The 25,826-nt window shown below is 36.7% G+C and overlaps 1 protein-coding gene across 1 annotated transcript; it reads left to right on the forward strand.

Annotated features, from left to right (window-relative positions):
• The first annotated feature begins 828 nt into the window (after positions 1–828).
• Positions 829–1,561, forward strand: LOC131859230 (G-type lectin S-receptor-like serine/threonine-protein kinase SD2-2). Its single transcript, XM_059212806.1, has 2 exons — positions 829–1,032; positions 1,211–1,561. The coding sequence occupies exons 1-2, from the start codon at positions 829–831 to the stop codon at positions 1,559–1,561; spliced, it is 555 nt and encodes a 184-aa protein (XP_059068789.1).
• Positions 1,562–25,826: the final 24,265 nt, after the last annotated feature.

The raw sequence follows: 25,826 nt of genomic DNA on the forward strand, positions 1-25,826 counted from the left end.
TATCTCAACCGACACAGAGACTTGACTTACCTGCACTCTTCGACAATTGCGTTCAGAGGTCGACCAACTTAAGTTATCCAGGAAGATTACTTCTCCATCGTAGAAAACGGTGTAGCTATCATCCTACGTTGGTGAAGCTAATTGTTAATAACAAATGCTGAAGGATGGGCACCCAAGTTGTGGAAAAATGGAAGAACGTGTTCTCTCAAATAGCTCTCTGATGCCAACCAATGAAAGCGAGTTCTAGTTCCATTTTCTTTAGAGACGTCGACTATCAAATTATTAATTCAAAAATGTTAATGTTTTCAGTTCATTTCCGTCGAATAAACGACACTGCTTGAGCCGTGGGCTTTTCTATTTATGTTCGAAAACAAGCCAGAAACATACGGCCATCAAGCTAAACTTCTTCCTCTTGGTAACATTTTAGAACAATACAAATGCTCTGGTTATAGAAATGGAGATAAGAATTTGGTCCTAGCAATAACTATTATTATTTCAGTGAATAATTGCAGTTTATTAGCAGTAGATAGTGGAAATACGCTTCTATTGGGTTCTTCCCTCTCAGAAAATCAGACGGTAATATCAAATAATGGCACATTCGCATTGGGATTCTTCAATCCGGGAGGAACGAATAATTGGTACATTGGCATCTGGTTTACACGAATCTCTCAGAAAGCCATTGTTTGGGTGGCTAACAGAGAGAATGCTGTCAGAAGCATGCCTGGTGTCCTGAAATTTTCGAGAGCCGGTCATCTCAGATTGTTTGACAAAGACGGTCGGTCAGTTTGGTCCACTGATAATAGCCGAAAAGCCTAAGGCGAAATATTAATGGACTCCGGTAATCTCGTTTCGCTGGATGCCCACGAAAAGTCTGAGATTGTGTGGGAGAATTTCGCACACCCGACAGATACATGGTTGCCTGGCATGAAGATGTGGAAGGGCATGAAGTTAACTTCGTGGAAGAGTTCTGTGTATCCTGCAATTGGGCTTTTCTCTATTGGAATGGACATTTCCCAAGGAAAGACGCAGTTGGTGATGATCTATAACAATTCTTACATTTTGGTCCAGTTGAAAGTGGATTGGGAATTCTTTTACCAAGACTCCTGAGCTGAATGGTCAGAACATCACAGGTCAGTTCATAGTCGAACTGTCCTGTGTGAGGGTTTCTCCTTCAAGAATTTACTTATATTATGACATAAATCCGACATAGCATCCTCTCACGGCGCGGCTAGTGATGGACACGAACGGAGAATACCGAACTTACTTCTGGATGGATGACAGTAAATGGAGTTTGGTTTGGTCGACACACCGGGATCAATGCGGTGAATATGATATCTGTGGGGCTTACGGAGTGTGCAATGCGAATTATGTTTGTAGTTGTGTTGATGGCTTTACGCCCAAGCACCCACCTCAAAGCTGGGGGTCAAACGGCTGTACTCGGCAAAGACCGCTGCAATGCTCTGCCACAGAGGGAACCACCGACGGCTTCCTGGAAGCCAATAACCAATACTTGCCCGAAGAAGAAGCGGTCTCATACAATGAACCAACACAGCAGGATTAGCTGACTGCTTGTCTCAATAATTGCTCTTGCACAGCCTTTGAGTCGGATATTTCTGATGCTTTCATCTGTAAAATGTGGTTTGGAGATTTGTTCAAAATGCGCGCTTCATCCGACCGTCGATCGGTCTTCAATAGGCGGGCCGCTTCAGAGTTGCCGCAATTGACATCAACCCGAGGCAGCTAAGGCCATGAACTTTGTATTCTACTTGCTGCTGCTAGCACCGCTTTCTCTTTCATTTTGGCTGTTCTGATGGCCGTCCTTATTGTGTGTAAACAAATTTACAGAAAGAACAATTTAAGTCAATCTGATTTATAACCACTAATACACTGGATTATTTAACAGCTAATAACTCTCGAAGCAAAAATAACAAGCCAATCACAATAATACAGATAACACCAATATACCCAGGAAACCTCAATGCGGGGAAAAACTTGCAAATGTTGAATCTTCTATTCAGCTTCTAGAGCAAACTTTCCTTTTGAATACGATCCTAGTTGCTACAAGAATTTTACATATATAGCCTTCTTGATGAAAACATCAACTATGCAAAAGAAGTGAAGCTTTCCTCAAGCAACACATTCTAAGAGACACTTTCCTTGCATGATGCAAACTGAAACTTTCTTTAAATGAAGCAAGAGAAAGGAAACTTGTCTCACATAACTAAAAATATCAACACAAAAAACTGCTCTGGGTGTAAACCTCACAACTCTAGGAAATATTCTATTTACAAAATAGAAAACATTCTCCTACTGAACATTCAACATAAGCTGCACTTAAGCAACTTCCACAACCACACCTTCCGAACTAAAGAAACTTAACGCTCTCTCTTTGTGACGAAGGTGTTCTGCACAACACCCAACTTATGCCTGAAGAATAGAAACTTGTTCTTCACCAAAGCCTTCGTCAAGATGTTTTCTATTTGTTTATTCATATGAATGTATTGTAACTTCATTGTCCCCTTCTCCACACAATCTCTGATGAAGTGGTACTTGATCTCAATATGCTTCGACTTGTCATGAAACACTGGATTCACATAGAGTTTGGTACAACTCTAATTATCATAGTGAATGATTGTTGGATCTAGCTCCTGATCAAAAAGCCCAACTAGAAGTTTTTGAAGCCAGATAGCCTCCCATGTAGCCATACTGGCTGCCATATACTCGATCTCTACAAAACTTAGAGAAATTGACTTTTTTTTTCTACTATACCAAGAAACTGCCCTTGATCCCAAACTAAAACAACACGTTGTAGTGCTCTTCCTGTCAGTTGTATGGCTTACCCAATCTTCATCGATGAACCCTTTGAGCTTCACTCTATCTTGCTGAATATACCTCAGCCCATAATCAACCCTACCTCGAAGATATCTCAAAATATGCTTTGCAACTAACCAATGCACATGTTTAGGTTCCACCATAAACTGACTTAGTGAATTCACTACAAAAAAAATGTATGGCCTTGTGTTGACCAGATACATTAGAGAGCCTATCAACTGTTTGTACAAAGTTGGGTCTACTACATTTGATTTAGAAGCATCAACCTTCTTCCTGTTGGTCACAAGTGGCATGGACATGGGCTTATAGTTTTCCATGGTAAATTGCTTCAAGATATCAATTGTATACTTCCCCTGTCCAAGAAAGATTTCTCTCTCTTTCTGCCAAAACTCCAATCCTAGAAAGTAGTGCATCAAACCCAACTCCTTCATCTCGAACTTTCCTACAAAATCTCGCTTGCAATGTGCTATGAGCGCTTTTGACCCTGTAAGAAACAAGTCATCAGCATATAACACCAATATGAGAAGCTCGCGCTTCACTTGAACATAGTATAGGTTTGGATCAACATCACTCTTGGTGAAGCTCACACTCTACAAGTAACCATCAATACATGCATACCATGCCCTGGGAGTTTGCTTGAGCCCATACAATGCTCTCTTCAACCTGCACACATGAGAATCCCTCCCATGAACTTCAAACCCTCTGGTTGTTCTATGTAAAACTCTTCCTCAATTACCCCATTAAGGAAAGTCATCTTCACATCCATCTGGTGAATCCTCCAACCCATCTGCACTACTATAGAAATGATAGCCCCTATGGATGAGTACCTAGCTACCAAGGCAAAGGTCTCATCATAGTCGATACCTTCTTTCTGAGAAAACCCCTTAGCCACAAATATTGCTTTGAACTTTTCCACACTTCCATCTGCAGTATCCTTGATCTTATACATCCATCTCAATCCTACCACTGACTTCTTTTTAGGTCATGGCACTACCTCCCACACTCTATTATTCATGATGGAAGAATACTCTTCCACCATGGTATCCCTCCAAACCTAATGCTTGGATGCCTCTTGAAAGATGGAAGGCTATACCTCAATCAATTCATTCATGAGTGCCATATAATCAAAAAAATGTTTGGGAGCCTTTCTCTGTCTGACTAGATTCTGAGGATCACCAACATACTCCTAGGCCTCTTTCAATGTCTACTCAACCACCCTATTTCTCCTCCTCCTTCTCATAGGAGTCTAAGGTTGAGAAATCATCTCTTCTTCCTCTTGATCAATTTGCTCAGCTTACTAGTTCCGCTGTCCAACTTGTGTGACTAGAGTCCGAGGAATTTGTGTAGCATCAACCTTGGGTCTTGAACCTCCATCAAGCTTCCAGACTTTTGAGGAGCTCTTTCCTCTTCAAACTTCACATCTCTGTAAATAACTGTTTTCTTGAGGTAAGGAATGTAAACACGATAGGCCTTAGAATTTTCACTATACCCAACTAGGATACTCTTCTTTGTAGTTGGTTTCGATTTGGTTCTTTTCTGCATGGGAATTTGACAATACACAAGGCATCCAAAGATGTGAATGTGTGCCAAATCTAGTTTCTTCCCAATGAACGCCTCTTCTAGAGTCAATTTGCCCAACAATTTGTGTGGGATCCTATTATGCAAATACACAGTTGCACTGCAAGCTTCAACCCATAAAAACCAATGCAAATCCTGATCATGAAGCATGACCTTGGCTACTCCAACTATAGCCCTATTTTTCTATTCATCAACCTCGTTCTCCTGAGGGTTGTACGGAACCGTCAACTCTTTCTTGGTACCTTCCTAGGCACAAAAATATTTGAAGGCATTCGAGGTATACTTGCCTCCATTATCAAACCTCTGTATCTTGATCTTCCTCCCTATCTGGTTGTTCATGAGAACCTTAAACTCTTTGAAGCTACTGAAGAATTCATCTTTATTCTTCATAAAATATATCCACGTCTTCTTGGAGAAATTATCAATGAAGGTAACATAGTACTCATACGCTTTTAAGGATATTGTGGATATGGGCCCACATACATCTAAGTGTATGAGATCCAAAATCCTTTTAAATCTAGTGTCACTGATTGGAAAATTGGTCTTGGTGCATTGCCCAAGTGCACAACCCTTGAACACCTCATGCTTTTCAACCTTCATTTGAGGCAGCCCTGTCACTATTTCCTTGAACACATTAAGAGCTCCATGGTAAAGATGAGCCATCCTTCTATGCCACAATTCTTGAAGCCCTATATAGCTACTCACCAATACATGTGTTGGTTGAAACTGCAACTGAAACAAGCTTCCATGCTTGACTGCAATTACTTTTTCTACCTTGGAGTTCTCTAGATAGATATAGACTTTGCCCTCCTCAAAGGTCATGATGTAACCCTTGTCCTCCAAAGTAGAAACAAAGATTAAATTATTTTTCATGCTTGGGACATACAACACATCCTCCACCAATAGAGGTTTGGCAAACTCCCTCTGAAACTTGACTGTGCCTATAGCAGTTGCTTTATAGTTGTCATTGTCTGCAAGCTCAATACAAAAATCTTTGACTCCCGTCATGTGGCAAGAAGCCCCACTATCAATATACCATACACTTTTAGCAATTAAACTCGAGAGACATGCAATGAGTGAAAAATCATTCTCAAACCCTATTGCAAAGTCGTCCACCTCTATTGTAGCCGCAACTTGCTTCTTCTTCTTGCCCTTGTTTTTCTTATTTGGGTATTGAATAGCATAGTGACCCATATGATGGCAGCAAAAATATTTTATATTACTCGAATCTTTCATCTTCCCATCCTTGGAAGAAGATCCTTTAGTTTGCCCTTTATTGGATTTTTATTTGCCCTTGCTTGCAAGAGCATGATTTTCTTCATCTTCAACCTTCTTGGTCTGACTTCCTCGATGAGAATTTTTACGGATCTCCTCCTGAACAAAATCGTCCCAAAGCGTTGCTTAGTCAGGTAGGCAATCTCTCCTGACAACACACTTAACAAACACTTTCTAGTGCTTTAACAAGCCATTTTGGGCTATCCGCATGAGCTCATCTTCAACAATCATCTCTCCACTAGTAGCCAACTCATCCCTGACTTTTGTCAATCAAGACAAGTAAGAGGTCACACTCTCACCCTCGGACATCTTGGTGTTATGCAACTTGTCCATGAGCATCATCTTATGACTCTGATAGTTGCTCTGATAGAGTTTTGTGAGTGTATCTCACATTTCCTTGATGGTGTCTTTCCCTAATAGATGAGGAATCAAATGATCTTTTACCCCATCAAGGATAATACTTTTAGTCTTGGCCTCCTTGATTTCATGTGAATCTAGGGAAATAGGATCATTTACTAGAAGAGTCACTTCTATACTAGCATAGTGATGCAGGAACACCAGTCTAGTTCCTACTGGTTGGGCAGTTTTCAGTGGAATTGCTTGAGAGTGTGACATTTCTTCATGTTTTAGTGTTTAGCATTATGGTTTTAGGTTTATTCCCTTATGTTCATGGTCCTTGTTGTGTTCAAGTTTCTTAGAATTTGGCTTTGTTTCTGGTAAGATGTGGATTCCGGTATTGTCCCGATTAATGTGTTCTTACTGGTTAGCTTGGTTGTATGTTGAGCGAAGTTGATTTCGGGTTGTGGTTGATCTTTGTGACTTGCGGATCACTTGACTTATTGCTTTGGGTCTTGGCCGATATTCCCGGAAGTCAGTGCATGATTTTCTATTTTAGATTTTTTATTTGAGTTGACATGTTACGGTTGCACATTTCTTGAACTGGTTGGTCTTTGGGCCGACTTGATTGAGTTGTAATTATTTGTAGATGGTATAAATAGAAGCTTGTGAATCATTTGAAGGCAATAGAGAGAAGTCAGAAGATTGAAGATACATCTTTGATATTGAGTAAAAATGTAGAACAAATGATATTTTGATCTGGTAGGACTGAGGTCTGGGTTAGGATAGAACCGACAGACTATTACTAGAAGTCGATTTGATATGAGGATGATCTGTGAATCTTGTAATTGCATTGTAAGAATTGTTTGTATCATGGACTCCGATCCAGCATGTGGCATCTATAATTCTTCAGATTGTAATAATATTCATTCACATTGTTTATTGGTTATGTATTTTGGCTTGTTACCGGTTATCAGTATGCTTTGCATGGTTTATGTTTTAAGCTACAAGGTTGGGCTATCCTTCATTGGATCTCCCTTCCTTGACTACGTCAAATAGTATCAGAGCTGGTTTGTGAACATCTTGTTGGATAAAGTGTTGTTTGCGCACCAGGTTGTTGGAGAGAATATTGAGGGAACATGTGGACTTCTTCAAATCGTCAAACATGAGGCACAACAAGGTTTGTAGGTAGACCACCAATCCTAGAGCTTGAGCTTGAGGTAGTTAGTTGGTGGAGACTTGAACAGATCACCGATCGAGGTAGACTACACTTTGTACCAGTACATTGCTGTGGAGAGGCAACCAGAAGCTATGGTTAGATCGCCAAATCCCTTGAGGTAATTGCAAGTACCTATTGACCGATCTCTGAACCAGAGCAAGTGATGGGACTCACTTTTCGATTAACCTCGAGAGTCTGAGGCAGGAGCACTAGTCTAATTCTTACCACTTGGGTAGTTTTCAATGGAATTTCTTGAGAGTGTCACATTTCTTCATGTTTGAGTGTTTAGCATTGTGGTTTTGGGTTTATTCCCTTATGTTCATGTTCATTGTTGTGTTTGAGTTTCATAGCAGTTGGCTTTGTTTCTGGTAAGATGTGGATTCTGGTATTGCCCCGAGTGATGTGTTCTTACTGGTTAGCTTGGTTGTATGTTGAGCAAAGGTGATTTCGGGTTGCGCTTGATCTCCATGACTTGTGGATCACTTGAGCTGTTTCTTTGGGCCTTGGCAGGTATTCTCGGAAGTTTGTGCGTCGTTGTATGTTTTGGATTTGCGATTAGAGCTGACATGTTACCATTGCATTACTTTTGAACCAGTTGGTCTTTCGGCCGACTTGATTGAGTTGTAATTACTTGTAGATGGTATAAATGGAAGCTTGTGAATCATTTGAAGACAATAGAGAGAAGTCAGAAGATTGAAGATAGAGCTTTGAGATTGAGCAAAGATGAAGAACCGATGAGATTCTGATCTAATAGGACTGAGGTCGGAAGGTTGAGGTCCAGGTTAGGATAGAACCGACAAGCTATTACCGGAAGTTGATTTGATATGAGGATGATCTGTAGATCTTGTAATTCATTGTAAGCATTCTTTGTATCCTAGACTATGATCCATCATGTGACATGTATAATTCTATAGATTGTAATAAGATTCATTCACATTGTTTACCAGTTATGTGTTCTAGCCTATTACTAATTGTTCTTTCTACTATTGCTGGTGCCTTGTTACCATTTATCGGTATGCTTTGCATGGTTTATGTTTTAAGCTACAAGGTTGGGTTGTCCTTCATTGGATCTCCCTCCCTTGACTGTGTCACATAGGTCCAGAACCTATTCTCTTTGAGAACAGATGTAATCTAAACCTTCCACTATAAGAAGTTAGATGCACCCTCAAGCCTATCCTCATACTGAACATTAGTTGCCATTGAAAAACAAAATCCTCAAATAAATTGAAAGTTGAAACCTGAAGAAATCTGTGAAACAAAACTTGGCTTCGTATTTAGAGTTTATAGCTCTGATACCATGTTAATTTCTATAACCCTGCAACAGGTTAATTATTCAATAAATTCATAGAAAGAACAATTTAAGTCAATCTGATTTATAACAACTAATAACAACGGAAGCAAAAATAACAAGCCAATCAAAATAACACAGATAACACCGATATCCCCAGGAAACCCCAATGCGGGGAAAAACCTACAAATGTTGAATCTTGTATTCAGCTTCTAGAGAAAAATTTCTTTTCGAATACGAGCCTAGTTGCTATAACAATTTTACATATATAGCCTTCTTGATGAGAACATCAGCTATGCAAGAGAAGTAAAACTTTCCTCAAGCAACACATTCTAATGGAAACTTTCCTTGCATGATGCAAACTAGAACTTTCCTTACATGAAGGAAGAGAAAGGAAAATTGTCTAACATAATTAAAACTATCCACACATAAAACTGCTCTTGGTGTATTTACAAAATAGAAAATATTCTCCTGCTGAACATTCAACACAAGCTGCACTTAAGCAACTTCCACAACCACACCTTCCAAACCATTGAAACTTAATAGAAAAGCGTCGAATAGGATGTGATAATGTCACTCAAAGTATTCACTTACAAAGAGCTTCGAATCACAACCAAGAATTTCAAGCATAAGTTGGGCAGCGGAGAATTCGGCTCAGTCTTCACAGGAGTTCTGTCGGACAACACACTTGTGGCGGTCAAAAGACTAGAGGGTTCTGCCAGAGAAAAAAAGCAATTTCGTGTAGAGATAAGTGCCGTCGCCAAAATACAGCATGTGAATCTGGTCAGGCTATGGTGGTTCTACGTTGAAGGTTCTTGAAGGCTGCTGGTGTATGCCTAGATGCCCAACGGAGAAACGTAATAGGCGTTGTGGATGGAAGGATAGCAAGTGAAGCAAATATCGAAGAGGTGAGAAGAGCCACTGTGGTTGGGCTACTATGCATTCAAGACGATGAGAATCTAAGGCCGAACATGTGTGAAGTGGTGAAGATATTGGAATGAACGATTGAGGCTCCAGCGCCACAAATTCCAAGGTCACTACAGGTGCTCGTAGATCAGGTAAATGACGATGACAACGATACCTTTGATCAACAGCCTTGCACATCAAGTGGTTCCATCGGAGGAAAAGAGTAGTGAGTTTAAAAGGTGTAATTATAATTAGTAATCGCATTTTTCTTGTGCAATGGGTATGTCGAAAAATTATGAAAGGTTTATTATGGAAAATTTGGGTCTATTTTTTTTCATACATAAGGTCAATTAGTACATCATTTATCAGATGATCTTGTTTTATGTAACAAATGTCTTAGTGGAGAAGTGGTAGCTTCATTTACATTATCCATCCACTTACATGAATTCAAACATGATTGATCCACTTACTTAGCTTTATAAATGTTTGGTACATGAGGTGAATTAGTACACCATTTATCAAATGATGTTGTTTTATGTAACAAATGTCTTAGTGGGGAAGTGGTAGCTTCATTTACATGATTCATCTACTTACTTGGACCCAAACATGATTGAAACAATACCTCTCAATTAGGAAGATAATCAAGCTCCATCATCGACATTCTCATGATATGTTTACAATAGGGAGAGAGGGGTAGAAAGAGGAGATAGAGGGGCATGCAAGAGAAAGAGGGGGGTGTAAGGTGATAGAAATAAAAATGGAGTGGGTTATGGAGAGGTAAAGGGGAGATAAAGAGAGAGAGAAGAGAGGGATATATAGATGGAAGAGATAAATATATAGAGGGGGATAAATAGGAAAATAATATGTTATGATGAGGAAGGATGAAAATTTGAAGAATGTTGTAGATTCTCTTACCAAGATACTAAGCACAAAACATATTCTTTTTATAGAAAGCCACGTGCCTCCTTTCTTGTACTTAATTATTTTTGTGATCCTATCATTATATTTACAATTATGTATGATATCAAGTGAGAGAATGTTGTATATTTATGTTATTAAAATTGTTGCAACATCCTTGTTAAGTTGTCTATAGATGCATATAGTTTGTACATATATTCATGAGGGATGAAGGATTCCACTGGATACAATAACTAATTATTTCAAATAAAATTAATTATTTACTCGAGTTGGATGCTTGGAAAGGAGGGGAAAAGTGTTTATTGAGATGCTGGAATGAATTACTTTGCACTTTTCAAAGATAATTCAAAGCAGTGGGATATTTAGTGATTATTAAGGACTTTCAAGCACCATATTCTATAATGGTTTTAGCACTTAGTATTTTGCGAATGCCAAAAGGTTTCTTCAAGACAACCTTCACAATATATTAAACAAACTAAGCAACCAATATTTTAAAAATTAAATGTAGTGTAATCAATTTTTTATGGCAATCCTCTCCTTTTAGTTTTTTAGAGGTTTTATGAATTTTTTTTTTTGAAAAGTTATATTTCTATATTTTTATAAACCAATTTGAGAAGGTTGCTCAATATTGTAAAATTGGAGCACCTGGGTTGAGGGGTGCATCTCTCTGGAACATTGAAAAATATTATATTTGAGTTGTTGTCATTAATTGTTTGTTTGAACATTTTATAGTAGTGCCACGACAATAAAAATTGTAAACAAATTCTACATACTTTCCACCTCCTCCAATAGCCACAATAAATTTTCTCCTTCAACCATTACTTACTGGTCATCTTTCCCTATAAAATGGTCTTATGTGGGATTGAGCTTTCATTCGTGTTGTAGAATTTGGAATCCGCACTCAAAACTGTCATATAATAGTTTGCACTTTTGAGTGAAACCTCCATAAACTTTACACCATACACCATATTGAAGCTTCGATTCAGTAGAATTGTAGGCATCTTCTCCAATAGGCACCAAAAGCTGTGTTAACATTATCACTTCTTTTTTGAATGTATATTTTATTTTCTTGTCATCAACCAAATAACATTCAGTAGAGTTATCTTTGGTGTAAACATTAAATCAATGGCCTTATCCATGGGAGTTTTCCTTATTTGGTCTTCCTTTGTGGGAAGAACCACATTTTTGCAATTTGTTTACCTTTCTTGGGACATTCCTAATTTTGAAATTTAAGAGGTCGCTCCCTCTATGGAATCCCCTTCTAGTCTCTCTCCTAAGGACATCCTTTGTGTTAAAATATGATTGTTTAATTTTGATTTGAAATTCACTATATCCTTTTATGGGACAAGAGATATCCATATAAAGTTAATTTGTCCCTACACCATGGATATTGTGAATTAAAATTTAGCTTAATGTGGCCATTAGGCCATGGTCAAGAGGTTAAAAAAAGGAGTTGTTTGGTAAAAGGTCTAGGTACAAACATTATCTCCAAACTCTCAAACATTTCAGCACCCATCCATCTTAAAATTCTTACTAGGAGAAAGAGTAATGTATCATTATACGATCTAGTCAAAAGACTTTGGAACTTAGCAATGTCAAATGATATATTGCATTGTTGAACATAAATTGAGAGAAATTTCTGAACTGTACAATATTTGGTGTACTAGAACCTAAGTCTCTTATCCACTTGTAGGTATGTTAATATAAATTAATCTCGTAATATACGATATTTATCATGTTCTTTCTTAAACGGGTTATTTTATCATAAATTTATTTCAATTCACTCCATATTTCACATAAAAAATACCCTTATCATGCGAAAATCTCTCAACTCGTTTCCCACTTTATATTTTCTTTATACAACTGAGGTTGGGTTTCTTCTACTTGCTGAAGTTGTTCGTCCATATCCTTTTCAAACCGAATCACTTCATGTTTTGTAAATAAAGCACCCCATTTTTTTAATCATCTTTTTATTTGTTAGATGGGTTATTTTATCATAAATTTATGTCAATACACTCCATATTTCACACTATAAACACCTTTATCATGTGAAAATTCTCTCTATCTTATTTCTCACTTTGTATTTTCTTGATTGACGTTGGGTTTCTTCTACTCGTCAATGTTGGTAGGCTATATCCTTTGCAAACCGAATTACTCACCTATTTTGTAACTAAAGTAGTTCTTAGGCATACATGTACTCATATATTTCCTTTGTCCTTTGAAGATCCGCTTGACAACTAATCAATATTTTCATCTCTATGTGAGGCTTTGGATTCGATATAGGCATGGGAATAATATCTACTACAATTTAGAGGAATAGCATACATAATCCATGTCCAAACATGGTATCCATACATGTATGAAGTATGATAAAATAGGGAAAATAAATTTAAAATATAAAATGACAATATTGAATGCATTAATAATGACATTCGTTTATATCTTCTTGTGAACATTTTGTATTACTTCTTTAATTGTTACAAAGAGATATATACAAATGACACTTTTACTACATCCATTATAAGTATCTACAACTAACTTTTACCAAGGGATGTTAACAATTAATTTTCTTGGCAGAGAAAATCATTGGCCTTAAATCAACAAACATGTTGATGTTTGTATATAGTTCCACTGTACCTATTATACAAAAGTAGTCACTTTCTTAATAATCTTTTGTATGGAAGAAGCAAATTTTGCATATAATACATTCAAGAGAAATTTAAAGGGACATGATGAGCCATTTATCAATCGGGATTTGGTGAGGAATTCTATGTGAGATAATGTTGTAGAGGAAAACATAATCACAATTTTTTTTTGAAGCATCTGATTTGGAGCTCGACTCAAGAAAAAATATACAAGTTTGATAAGGATGACTTTCAACGACGTGACAGGTGATTTATATTATGCATCCATTAACCTTGCAGTTTCCTGTATTATTTTTTAGATCATCTTATATGATTTTCATGTGATTTTTAAGAGTTCGTAAACTGCATAAAAGTTACCTTATAATCTTTGAATGTTGATGGTTTTTTTCTTTATTATTAGGGAATGTTTAGTTTTCTGGGTTTTATTGCAAGTGCAAAACAAGATACCCTTATATTGATGTAAATGGTTTATATTTACGTTTATCACAATTAGTTTTTCTTTTCACAAAAATGAAAATTTACCAAAATATATAACGTCTCCAAGGTTAATGAATTCTTTCAATGATTTCAAATGATAGCCTTATTAGAGTTTCTTGACAAGCCAAAATCTGAACCACATTATTAGGAGTTGCTTGCACAAAATAGAGGGCCTACTTACATCAAGACATATTTCTTTTAAATGGTGTTGAAGGATCTATGCCTCTCACCAATTGATGTTATGCTATCCCAACTTAATTGTATGCATGGTCGAGCTATCAATCTAATTTACAAAATCATTAGAAAAAATTACACAAAAAGCCAAATCGTTATCAGAATAATGTGTGCATTTCTAAAAGCTAAGAAAATATATTATCGTATTAGAAAGGAGGCTCAAAATCCAATTATACAACCCCTTGTCCCCATATTTCTTGACTGGTAGGAGAAGAATCCTAATAGCTCTATTCACAGCTCAAGTGCTCTAACATCTTCAAAATGACCATGACATTCAAAAAAAACCTTGTTATTGTCGCACGAAAATCCCCAATAAAAATAATATACTATGAATTGCGGGTTCCCATGGAGAATCAAGAGGAGATACGATCTGGTTTGAGAACTCTTCCTTCTAAAAGAGTTATTGGCGCAGCGAAAGAAACTGATTATGAATTATATGGAGAAACCCAAGATAAATTAACAAATGTATTGTAGCCAACACTGTGCCATTTCTTCAGAGGATTTTCATTCATATGAAATTCATCATCAAAAGCATGGAGCTCATCTTCCTTCAATTCCTCAAAACATGAAAACTTCACAGTACTCACTGGGTGGTTATCCCAAATGGCTCATCCAAAAAGCTTATCTTTGGCTCATCCACATTTCATCATTGTGAATCCTCTGCGAGACACTTTGACCCAGCTTTGTCAGATCGGGAAGGTGAAAAAGGACAAGGCTACGAGCCTACATGAAATTAGGGTTCCCTCATAAAAATGACTTTAGGGTTTTCACTCACTAATGGCCAGACGAGATAAGTACCAATATTGAAAAAACTTTTACGGGTGGTACAAAGTGAAAGCCCAGACAAAAAATGTGAATGGAAAATTGAAGGCCAGGAAACATTTAGTCTTCTGCATCTTTTAAGAAGCAATGTGAGCCATTGACGATCTCATATAAGGAACGCCTTGGGTATAATTAAATACACCGCTTATGGTGATATAATTACCGTGTTGTTTTCATGTTTTCTAAGTGTATGAGGAGGATGGCAAAGATAGGATGTTAAGATATATTTAAAAGTACTAATGGTTTTCCTTTTATTCCCATGTATTAAAACTAATGATTTTATAATAAACGTCTATCTTTAACAAATTTTCGTATATTCAATTTTATTGTTGGTGATAATTTAGTCATTACTTAAAATTTAATTTAAATTATATAACTAATGTAAGGAATATTATATGTAATTTTTGTTGCTGTGGAAATAAGCCACACTCCATGCATCACCAATTTTAAATGTTCCATTTCCTACAAAAATATCAAGTTATTCTTAACTTAGTCCAATAAATAATTATACTTCTTTTACCATAAAGTATATATGTATAATGTTACCTATCAATAACTATTATTTTCAACATAATAAAAATCAAATTAACTTTATTGTAATTTTTATTTTGAAATATGATTAGATATTAAATTTATGTCTTAAATCTCAATTTATTTAAATATTATTATTCGATCCATCAACATAGATTCCCTTGGCATGAGATAGGATGTATTATATAATTATTTTTGACTCACAACCTTTCAAAATCAAAATACAAGTGCTACAATTTTTAGTATTTATATGTTATATTAAAGTGGAGTTAACTGATATTATGACACTAATATGTACACTTTGAGAAAACTTATACAATAATTACATAATAAAATATGTGTATATTAAATATATGTATTTCAATATGAATTCAATGGATATAGGTCAAGATGTCATTAAAATTAATTTAGATTAAAAACATTTCCAAAAATTTACATAAGCAAGGAAACAGTATACTATACATTTTTACATATTCAAATTAGAATAAATTAAAATTATTAGGGAGGATTTACTTTTAAAAAAAATATGAGGGAGAATAAATCTATCTTTTGGAGGAATCACTCCATCAAGCATTACATATTCATATATTCATGTTGACCTCTATTACTTTGATAGTTTGTAAAAAAAATAAAAATAATTTAGGTTATTTTTCACCACTTTTGAAATTATGATATTAGGTATTTTTAATCTTCCACAATCAATGATATGACTTACAATAAGACATTATAAATTCATTACTAAAAAATCATATATAAGATCTAGTATAATAATCAAGTTGAATCATAGTGTTTCTCAATTCTATATAGGAGAGTGGAAGAAAAATGTATCAATATATTTAGACCTAGTTGCCTAATTATTATTTGAAATTTTATTTCTTCTATTCAAATATTAAATCATTTTGATTTCTAACTCAAATAATGAACTTCATAGAAAATACTAATAGTTTTAAATCTTCATTTAAATTGACAAAAATGATATTATATTTTTCAATACTACAAAATGAAACATAAGCATATTTTATCTTATGTACAAAAATGAGAGGATTATAGTGGTACATGTATAAATATATTTAAATATTATATTTAGTAGGCCCCATTTGATATTGGCACTAGAAAAAAATTCTTAAATTTGTTATGTATTTGAAAATGCAATTGATCTCAAGAAGTTTTTTTTCTTCATTTGATTTTAGCATTTTAAGAAATTTATTTATTCTTTTGCTATCTCTTGATTTTAGAATGTACACTATTTTAGTGTTGTAACTTCTATCCCTTTGCAGTTTCACACTCTATTTGAAACCTATATTAGTATGCTTTCCCCTTTGTCATCTTAAGCCTATTTGGGCCCTAATGTACTTTAAAACTTCATTACTAATCTAATGTTCATTTTAATTGTCATCAAATAATTAAATAAGGATAGAGACTACATCTAATTTCACAAACCATAAAAATTGTGTTTCCCTTTCAGAGGCACTATTTTGGTGGGACCAAGGCACCTAACAACCATGTCACTAAAATTCATCAAAAAAAGTATCCATTTCTAATATCAACCTTCACCTTTTTAAATCTAGTATTTTTGTCGTACTTGACTATTTTATGTTAGAATAAACTCAATAATACCTTGTGAATCCTCGATAAATAATGACTCCATTAAATATCCAAGAAGCAATCAATATTGTACTACAATTCAAATGAGAGTTATAAATAAGCAATAGACTACAACATTGAGCATTCAAGTATGATTTTGTATGTGTTATTTATGTTGTGTTTATCATTTTATTGAATTAACACTTGAACGACTTGCATAAATAGCATTGCATCACCATATGTCCATTCCTAAGGTATAATCATTTCAATTCATCATTTTTATTAGTATTCATCCTCATTCCTAATAAGGATAAGATCTTGTTAAAATCAATAATATCTATTGTGGATGTAGGAACGTTAACATGAAATTTGACTTATGAAACACCTATACAAAAAACTATTCCTTCCCATTTTACATGTGTATAGGTTTAGATTTTACAATAAAGAGTGTTATAGGAGTGTAGTGTATCCTCTGATAGACTTTCTCAAATCTTGAATAGGAATAATACCCAAGAATAGGGTACCCAATAATTGTGTCTGGCTCTTTTTGGCTATTTTTTGGGGAGATAGACCTATATGTCCTCCTAAATATATATTTCCACTTTCTCTAATTTTGGATACTCTCATAACTAGGGGACATAGCACACTTGTCTATCACTTGTGGTTGTAGATTAAAAACCATGATTTCACTTTGTGTCTTAATATTCTTTAATTTATTGATATTGTTGAAATTGATCATTTTTCTACCATTTAACCTAGTTCATTCACACGCTTTATAATCTCAATTCCATTAGAAAAAAAGAACATAAACCCCATTGTTTGGGTCTCCTATTAGGACTATACCTAAATCTATTTATGTTCCCAATGATATACAATGGAGACTTGAGGTCATAGTTTACATCCGTACGCCTAGGATATCATTTCCATACCTATAAACTACAACTAGATAGATAGATTTGATTAATTGTATCTAAACTTTCAAATGCCAAAATATTGGTTCATGATTCTATCATATTTGTGCAGACTTACACAATGTGAATTATTATTATATATATTAATTTTTAGAAAGTGTTGTGACTATCATAATTAATTTTTTTTATTATAGTATAATAGGTTTATAAGGGGACCCAAAACTTATAATAAAAAGAGACAATGAAAACCAAGAAAAGCCAAGAGTTGGCTAACACCAAAAGAAAAGAGACAAGGGTACATTAATGTTCAAAATGTCATGAAACACTTGGGCACGTTAATTATTACCTTTGTCAAGGTTGTATGTTCTAGTAATGGGACCAAGAATAGTTCCAGAATCTGCTTAATGTTGAAAAACAACAACATTCTTCCCATCATCATTCATAGTAGTAGAGGGGGAGTATGAATTACCCTTAGAAAATTATTTAAGGGTCTTCACCTTCTCATTTAATTATCTTAGAAGGTCTTCAAAGATATTTTGTTTAGCAATTTCATTCACAGCTACCATGCACCTAAACTTATCATGATTTTTTTCAATGGTAACTTGAGAGACCTAATCAATTCCTCATGATTTAGCTTCATAATTTTCACATCCTTGGCCACATTCTAATTAAGGGTGATAATTTTATCTACATTATTCATAGGCAAGGGCTTGTTCACAGTCCATTGTCCCTATTCCATTCTTTCATAAAGGAAACTAACCCTATCCATCAAAAAATTCAATTTTGACACTATCCATTTAAACAAATTAACCTGTCCTTCCATCACATCCTTGACCACCATCATAATATTCCCTGAACCCACAATAGAGGACCCATTATCCATTCCTATAGGAGAACCTTACTTAGTTTCAATAGGGATCTCAATGTGGAAATTCATCCCCTGAGGGATCCCCAGACTCAGAAGTGTTGACCTTGTCCCCTGCCATCTCAACAATTTTCTTTAAATTGACATTTAAATTTTCCAAGGGAATCTTAACATTGATAGAACTAGACACGTTTTTATCCTCAATGATCAAATGAGACAATTTTGCGTATTTTTTTTCTCCTTCACCATTTTAAATTTAAGAGATTAAGATGATTACTACCCTAGGATTTTACCTTTCAAATCAATGCCAAGGGAGAGAGAGCTGGGAACATAATCCTCCAAAAGGATCATACCAAGAGTCTTCATTCTCAATTCCATACCCAGGAGGTCTCTAGGATTTGGATTTTCCTTCTTAAGGCATTTATGGCTAGGAAAATGGAAGAAGGCATCATCATTAGAAGGGAAATCCTCAAAGAGTAAAAAAATTAGAAAAATGTTGGGAAACATTTTTTGAAAACTCAATTTTGCAATTGGAGCCCAATGGTTTAGTTTGAATGGCCAAGGCTTCAATATGGCCTTTTCCTCAACCCCTACCTTTCCCTCTCTCCATCACTCTCTCTCCCCCTCTCTCACTTAGGCTCTCTCACTAGTATATCCTTCTTTTTCCATCAACCCCTCCCTGTCCTCCCATTGACACCTAAAATTGTGCTCCTTAATTAAATAAATATTTTTATTTATTAATTATTTTATCCTAAGTCATATTAATTAAATAAATATTTATATATTTAATTAATTCATTTATCTTCTTCTATCCCTTTTCTCATGTAAATAAATATCTTTATTTATTTAAATTATCTTTCTCCTAAATTAAATAAATATTTTATTTATTTAATTGGTCCCATTTCTTCTATTAATTAAATGAATCTGTATTTATTTCATTAATTCATTAGTTTTTTCCTCTATGACACATGTCATGTGTCTCTTAATGTTCTCCTACCTACCCTCTTCATTACTTTATTATTTCTTCTACCTACCCTTTAATCCTAGCTGACCATTTATTTATTTCACCTCTAAATCTTATCCCTCCATTTATAAAGCATCTTTTATGTAAGAGGATACTTTCATCATTATCAACCCTAATCAATGCATCTATCAAGATTTCTTGCAATCAAGCTACTTCAACCACAATCTTCTCTTGGTTGAGCTCTTGTGCACACATAAAATCTGAGAGCAAATTTATCAAACAAGATCAATAGAGATAGGAGACAATGGAGATTGAAACCCTACTTGGCATGTGAATGTGTTGGTGTAAATAAATATTCATTATGAATATTATTACACTTTACTTAAGGGTATGTGCACCAAGTTGTGGTACAAAAAGGGGGTCTTAAGATGCCACTTTTTTTCCGAAATCAACAAAGTTTGAACTTCAATGACGAATTGAAGATAGTTAGACTCCAAATTTGAAGATGCAATAAGAACAAGAGTCAGAGTGCTTCGAGTCTACTTTCTAAACTACTATTTTTTTTTTTTAATGGTGGAGATTAAGGGCTTCAAAAAGGGGGGCCACAAAAAGTGGTCATGTTTGTATGCAAAAAACATAACATAGTGTTTGTTGCAGCTCCCCTAAAATGTTAACTTTTTTTTTGAATTTTTAAAATCGCTTCAGTGAGAAATTAGCTAACACCTTGTAGTTTATGCCAAATTTTTCAGCAAATTTTTTAATGTGTATATGATTTTTTACTAATTTTTGAAGTGGACACATCCTGAAAAATAGAAATTTGAGCGTGCTCCCCCCTAAAATCATTGATAACTAATCAAAAATCAAATTTTTTTTAAAAAAAATTGCATAGAATAGAGTCTAGTTTCTAAAAATGTAAGTTTCTTCAAAATCCGATGAATGTGTAAAAAAATATACCCAAAATAGCGCATGTTGGTTTATGACCAAAAATGAACACACTAATGAAAGAAATTATAGATGAAAGCCTTAACGAAATCAAAATGTGAAAAGAATTACATATTTGGATAGCTAAGAGAGAGATTGAGGTCTGTATGGTATTTTTTTTAGTTTTATTGAAACCCATGCAAACCTGATGGAGAGCACGGCCAAAAATATGTGAAAATTTTCTAATCCTCTATTAAAAACATGCCTCGGGCCTGAAATGGTCATCCAACTTTGGGTTGGATGCCCAAGTACAATCCAACCCAAAGGGTTGGTAGTTTCCAATGCAGACCATTTGGCAAGCACCAAATATGGTGCTCGCCAAATGAAAAAACTTGACTTTTCCCATTTGGCGTGCACCAAATTTGGCATGCGCCAAATGAGAAAAGTAAACTTTTTTCATTTGGGAGTGCCAAATGAAAAAAGTTGACTTTTCTCATTTGGTGAGCACCAAATGTCCTGCATTGTCCAATTTGAAGGTTTTGTGATTCAAAATTTTCAACTTGGGCACAAGTTATACCCATCATGAGAGGAGAATATATACATGAAATATAATATTTAAGTATAAGTCACTTTAAGTTATATTTCATGTATATATTGGTAGGATGTTTGATAGTGGTTTCAACTCTATAGGAGTTATAATGTAGATTCTTGTTTTTAGAAGATCATATTAACTTTCATACTTGTCAAATTTAAGAAATCAACATTCTCCCATTAGCATTCTTTAGATCCGTATCTCACTATCTTTATCTTCCCTAAACTCTACACCTATCTCTCTCCCTCTCTTGTCTCTCTCACTTCTCTGTCCCCTCTCTAGGTATATCCCACCCTCTTTACCTTTCATCCCTTCCTTGTACCCTAATTTATATCCTTGACTCCTTTCCTCTCTCTTCTCTCTCACTCTCTTATTATTTCTATCCCTTCCCACTCATTTCTCTTGTTCACTACCAATCCCTTCTATCCTCTCTCTCCCCATATCTAGGGCTCTCCTTCCCCTCTAGATTTCTCATTTATCTAATTGTCCACCTTCTAGTTATCTCCCTCCCTCTCCACCTTTCTCTCCCTTTCCCTTGCCCCTATCTATTTATGAACACTCTCCCTCCATTTATTCCTCTCCATCCATCCTCTCTTACTCATCTCTTTGTTCTTATATCTCTTCTCTTCTCTCTCCTTTCCCTCTCTAGATCTATCCCTTCCTTTCTTCCCCTCTCCATTTATATATCCTTCCCCTACTCTCTCATTAATCTCTTCCTCTCTTATTCTCTCTCTTCATTGTCTAGTTCATTAACTCTCCAACCCACCCTCTCTGCCCTCTCTAGGTTTCTCCCTCCCTTCCTCTCCACCTATCTACCTTTGCATATAGGTCTTGTTACCCACCTCTCTTTATCCCCCTCTATCTATCTCACTCCTCTCTCAAAATCTAGGTCTCTTGCCTATCTACATGTCCCCTTTATAGTTCTCTCTCTCTCCCTCTCTATCTCTCTCCCCCTCCTCCTTAACATACGAGCCACAACAATACCAATTGGTGTCCTAAGGGGTCACAAGACACCATATGACTCCTTAGGAAATAATATGACCCTTGATAGCACCTAAGGATTCATATAGTTCCCTAAGGGCACTGCATATGACACCTTAGGACACAATACAATCCATAACAACACCATATGATGTCCTCAGGGGTCATATGGTCTCCTAAATGGTCATAGGATACCATATGACCCCTTAGGATACAAGATGACCCCTAATGACACCTAAGGAGTCATATGGTGTCCTAAGGGGTCATACGACACCATATGACCCCTTAGGACATAATATGACCCTTGACGACATCTAAGGGGTCATATGGTGTCCTAAGGGGTCATAGGACACCATACGACCTCTTAGGACACCATACAACCCATAATGATACCATATGGTGTCCTAAGGTATCATAGGACACCACATGACCCCTTAGGACACCATACGACCCATAACAACACCATATGGTGTCCTAAGGGGTCATAGGACACCAGATGACCCCTGAGGACACCATATGACCCATATTGACACTATATCGTGTGCTAAGGGGTCATATGGTGTCCTAAGGGGTCATAGGACACCATATGACCCTTTAGAACACAATATGACCCCTAACGACACCTAAGGGGTCATATGGTGTCCTAAGGGGTCATAGGACAGCATATGACCCCTTAGGACACAATATGAACCCTAATGACATGTAAGGGGTTATATGGTGTCCTAAGGGGTCATAGAACACTATATGACCCCTTTGGACACCATATAACCTAGAATGACACTATATGGTGTCCTAAGGGGTCACATGGTGTCCTAAGGGATCATAGGACACCATATGACCCCTTAGGACACCATATAACCCATAATGACACCATATGGTGTCCTAAGGGGTCATAGGATACCATATGACCCATTATGACACAATATGATCCCTAATGATACCTAAGGGGTCATATGGTGTCCTATGGGGTCATAGGGAACCATATGACCCCTTAGGACACAATACAATGCATAACAAAACCATATTGTGTTGCAAGGGGTCATATGGTGTCCTAATGGGTCATAGGACACAATATGACTCCTTAGGACACAATATGACTCCTTAGGACACATATGACTCCTTAGAACATAATATGACCCCTAACAACCCCTTAGGGGGTTATATGACACCATATGACCCCTTAGCACACTATACAAACTATAATGACACTATATGGTTTCCTAAGGGGTCATATGGTGTCCTAATGGGTCATATAACAGCGTATGACCCCTTAGCACACCATAAGACCCATAATGACACCATATGGTGTCCTAAGGGGTAATAGGACACCATATGGTGTCCTAAGGGGTAATAGGACACCATATGACCATTTAGGACACCATACGACCCATAACAACACCATATGAGGGCTCATATGGTGTCCTACACCATATGACCCCTTAGGACACCATATGACCCATAATGATACCATATTATATCCTAAGGGGTCATCTGGTGCCCTAAGGGGTCATCAAACACCATATGACTCCTCAAGACACCATACGACTCATAACGACACCATATTGTATTCTAAGGAGTCATATGGTGTCCTAAAGGGTCATAGGACACAATATGACCTCTAATGACCCCTTAGGGGGTCATAGGACACAATATGACCTCTAACGACCCCTTAGGGGGTCATAGGACACCAGATGACCCCTTAAAACACCATATAGCCCATAAGAACACAATATGGTTTCCTAAGGGGTCATACAAGACCATATGACCCCTTAGCACACCATACAACCCATAAAGGACACCATATGGTATCCTTCATCTAACACCATATGACTCCTTAGGACACCATATGACCCATAAAGACACCATATGGTGTCCTATGGGATCATGCGATGTCCTAAGGGGTCATAGGGACACAACATGATCCCTAAAAACACCTAAGGGGTCATATGGTGTCCTAGGGGTTCATAGGACACCATATAACCCCTTAGGACACAATATGACCCCTAACAACACCTAAGGGGTCATATGGTGTCCTAAAGGCTCATAAGACACCTAATGACTGCTTAGGACACCATACGACCCATAAAGACACCATATGGTGTCCTAAGGGGCCATATCATGTCCTAAGGGGTCAAATGACACTATATGACCCCTTAAGAATAAAGAGAGAGATGGTGACCTTAAGAATGGAGAGAGACAATAAGAGAGTAAGGAAGATATATGAGAGAGTCATATGGTGTTTTATGACCCCTTAGAACACCATATGACCCCTAACAACACCATATGGTGTCCAAAGGGGTCATATGGTTTCCTAAGGGGTCATATGATGTCGTAAGGGGTCATATGGTGTTCTATGACCCCTTAGGACACCACATGACACCACATGACACCATATGACCCCTAATGACACCATATGGTGTCCTAATGGGTCATATGGTGTTGTTAGTGTTTATATGGTGTCCCATGAGGTCATATGGTGTTCTATAACCCCTTAGGACACTATATGACATCTAACAACACCAAATGGTGTCGTAAGGGGTCAGATGGTGTCCTATAGGGTCATATGGTGTTCTATGACCACTTAAGACACCATATTACCCCTAACATCACCATACGGTGTCTTAAGGGGTCATATGGTTTCCTAAGGGGTCATATGGTATTCTATGACCCCTTAGGACATCATATGACCCCATAAAACACTATATAATCCCTAAAAACAACATATGGTGTCCTAAGGGGTCATATGATGTTCTATGACCCCTTAGGACACCATATGACAACTAATGACAACATATGGTGTCCTAAGGGGTCATATGGTGTTCTATGACCCCTTAGGATACTATATGAGCCCTCGAGACACCATATGACCCCTAAAAACTCCATATGGTGTCCTAAGGGGTCATATGATGTTCTATGTCCCCTTAGGACACCATATGACCCCATACGAAACCATATGACCCCTCACGAAACCATATGGTGTCCTAAGGGGTCATAGAACACCATATGACCCCTAACGACATCAGATGACCCCTTAGGACACCATATGGTGTTTTTAGGGGTCATATGGTGTCCTAAGGGGTCATATAATAGCATATGACCCCTAATTACACCATATGGTGTCGTTAGGGGTCATATGGTGTCATAAGGGATCATATGGTGTCCTAATGGGTAATAGAATATCATATGACCCCTTATGACACCATATGATTCCTAACGACACCATATGACTCCTTAGGACACCATATAACCCCTAACAATAACATATTGTCTCTTGAGGGGTCATATGGTGTCACTAGTGGTCATGTCATGTATGAGGATGTTAAAATAGGTCATATAGTGTCCTTGGGCATGATAGAACACCATATGACCCCTCAGGACACCATATGAGCCTTTAGGACACCATATGGTGTCGTTAGGGGTCATATGGTGTCCTAAGGGGTCATATGGTGTCATTAGGGGTCATATGGTGTCCTAAGAGGTCATATGGTATTCTATGACCCATTAGGATGCCATATGAACCCTTAGGACACCATATGACCCATAATGACACCATATGGTGTCATTAGGGGTCATATGGTATCTTAAGGGGTCATATGGTGTCATAAGGGGTCATATGGTGTTCTATGACCCCTTAGGACACCATATGTCCCCTAAGACCACCATATGGTGTCCTAAGGGGTCATATGGTGTTGTTATGGGTCAAATGGTGTCATTAGGGGTCATATTGTGTCCTATGGGGTCATATGGTGTTCAATGACCCCTAAAGACACCATATGGTGTCATAAGGGGTCATATGGTGTCCTTAGGGGTCATATGGTGCTCTATGACCCCTTAGGACACCATATATCACCTTAGTGCATGTCATATGGTGTCGTTAGGGGCATATGGTGTCCTAAGGGGTCATATGGTATTCTATGACCCATTAGGACACCATATGACCACTAACA

The sequence above is a fragment of the Cryptomeria japonica genome, chromosome 10, assembly GCF_030272615.1.
Source record: "Cryptomeria japonica chromosome 10, Sugi_1.0, whole genome shotgun sequence".
Classification (NCBI taxonomy): Eukaryota; Viridiplantae; Streptophyta; class Pinopsida; order Cupressales; family Cupressaceae; genus Cryptomeria; species Cryptomeria japonica.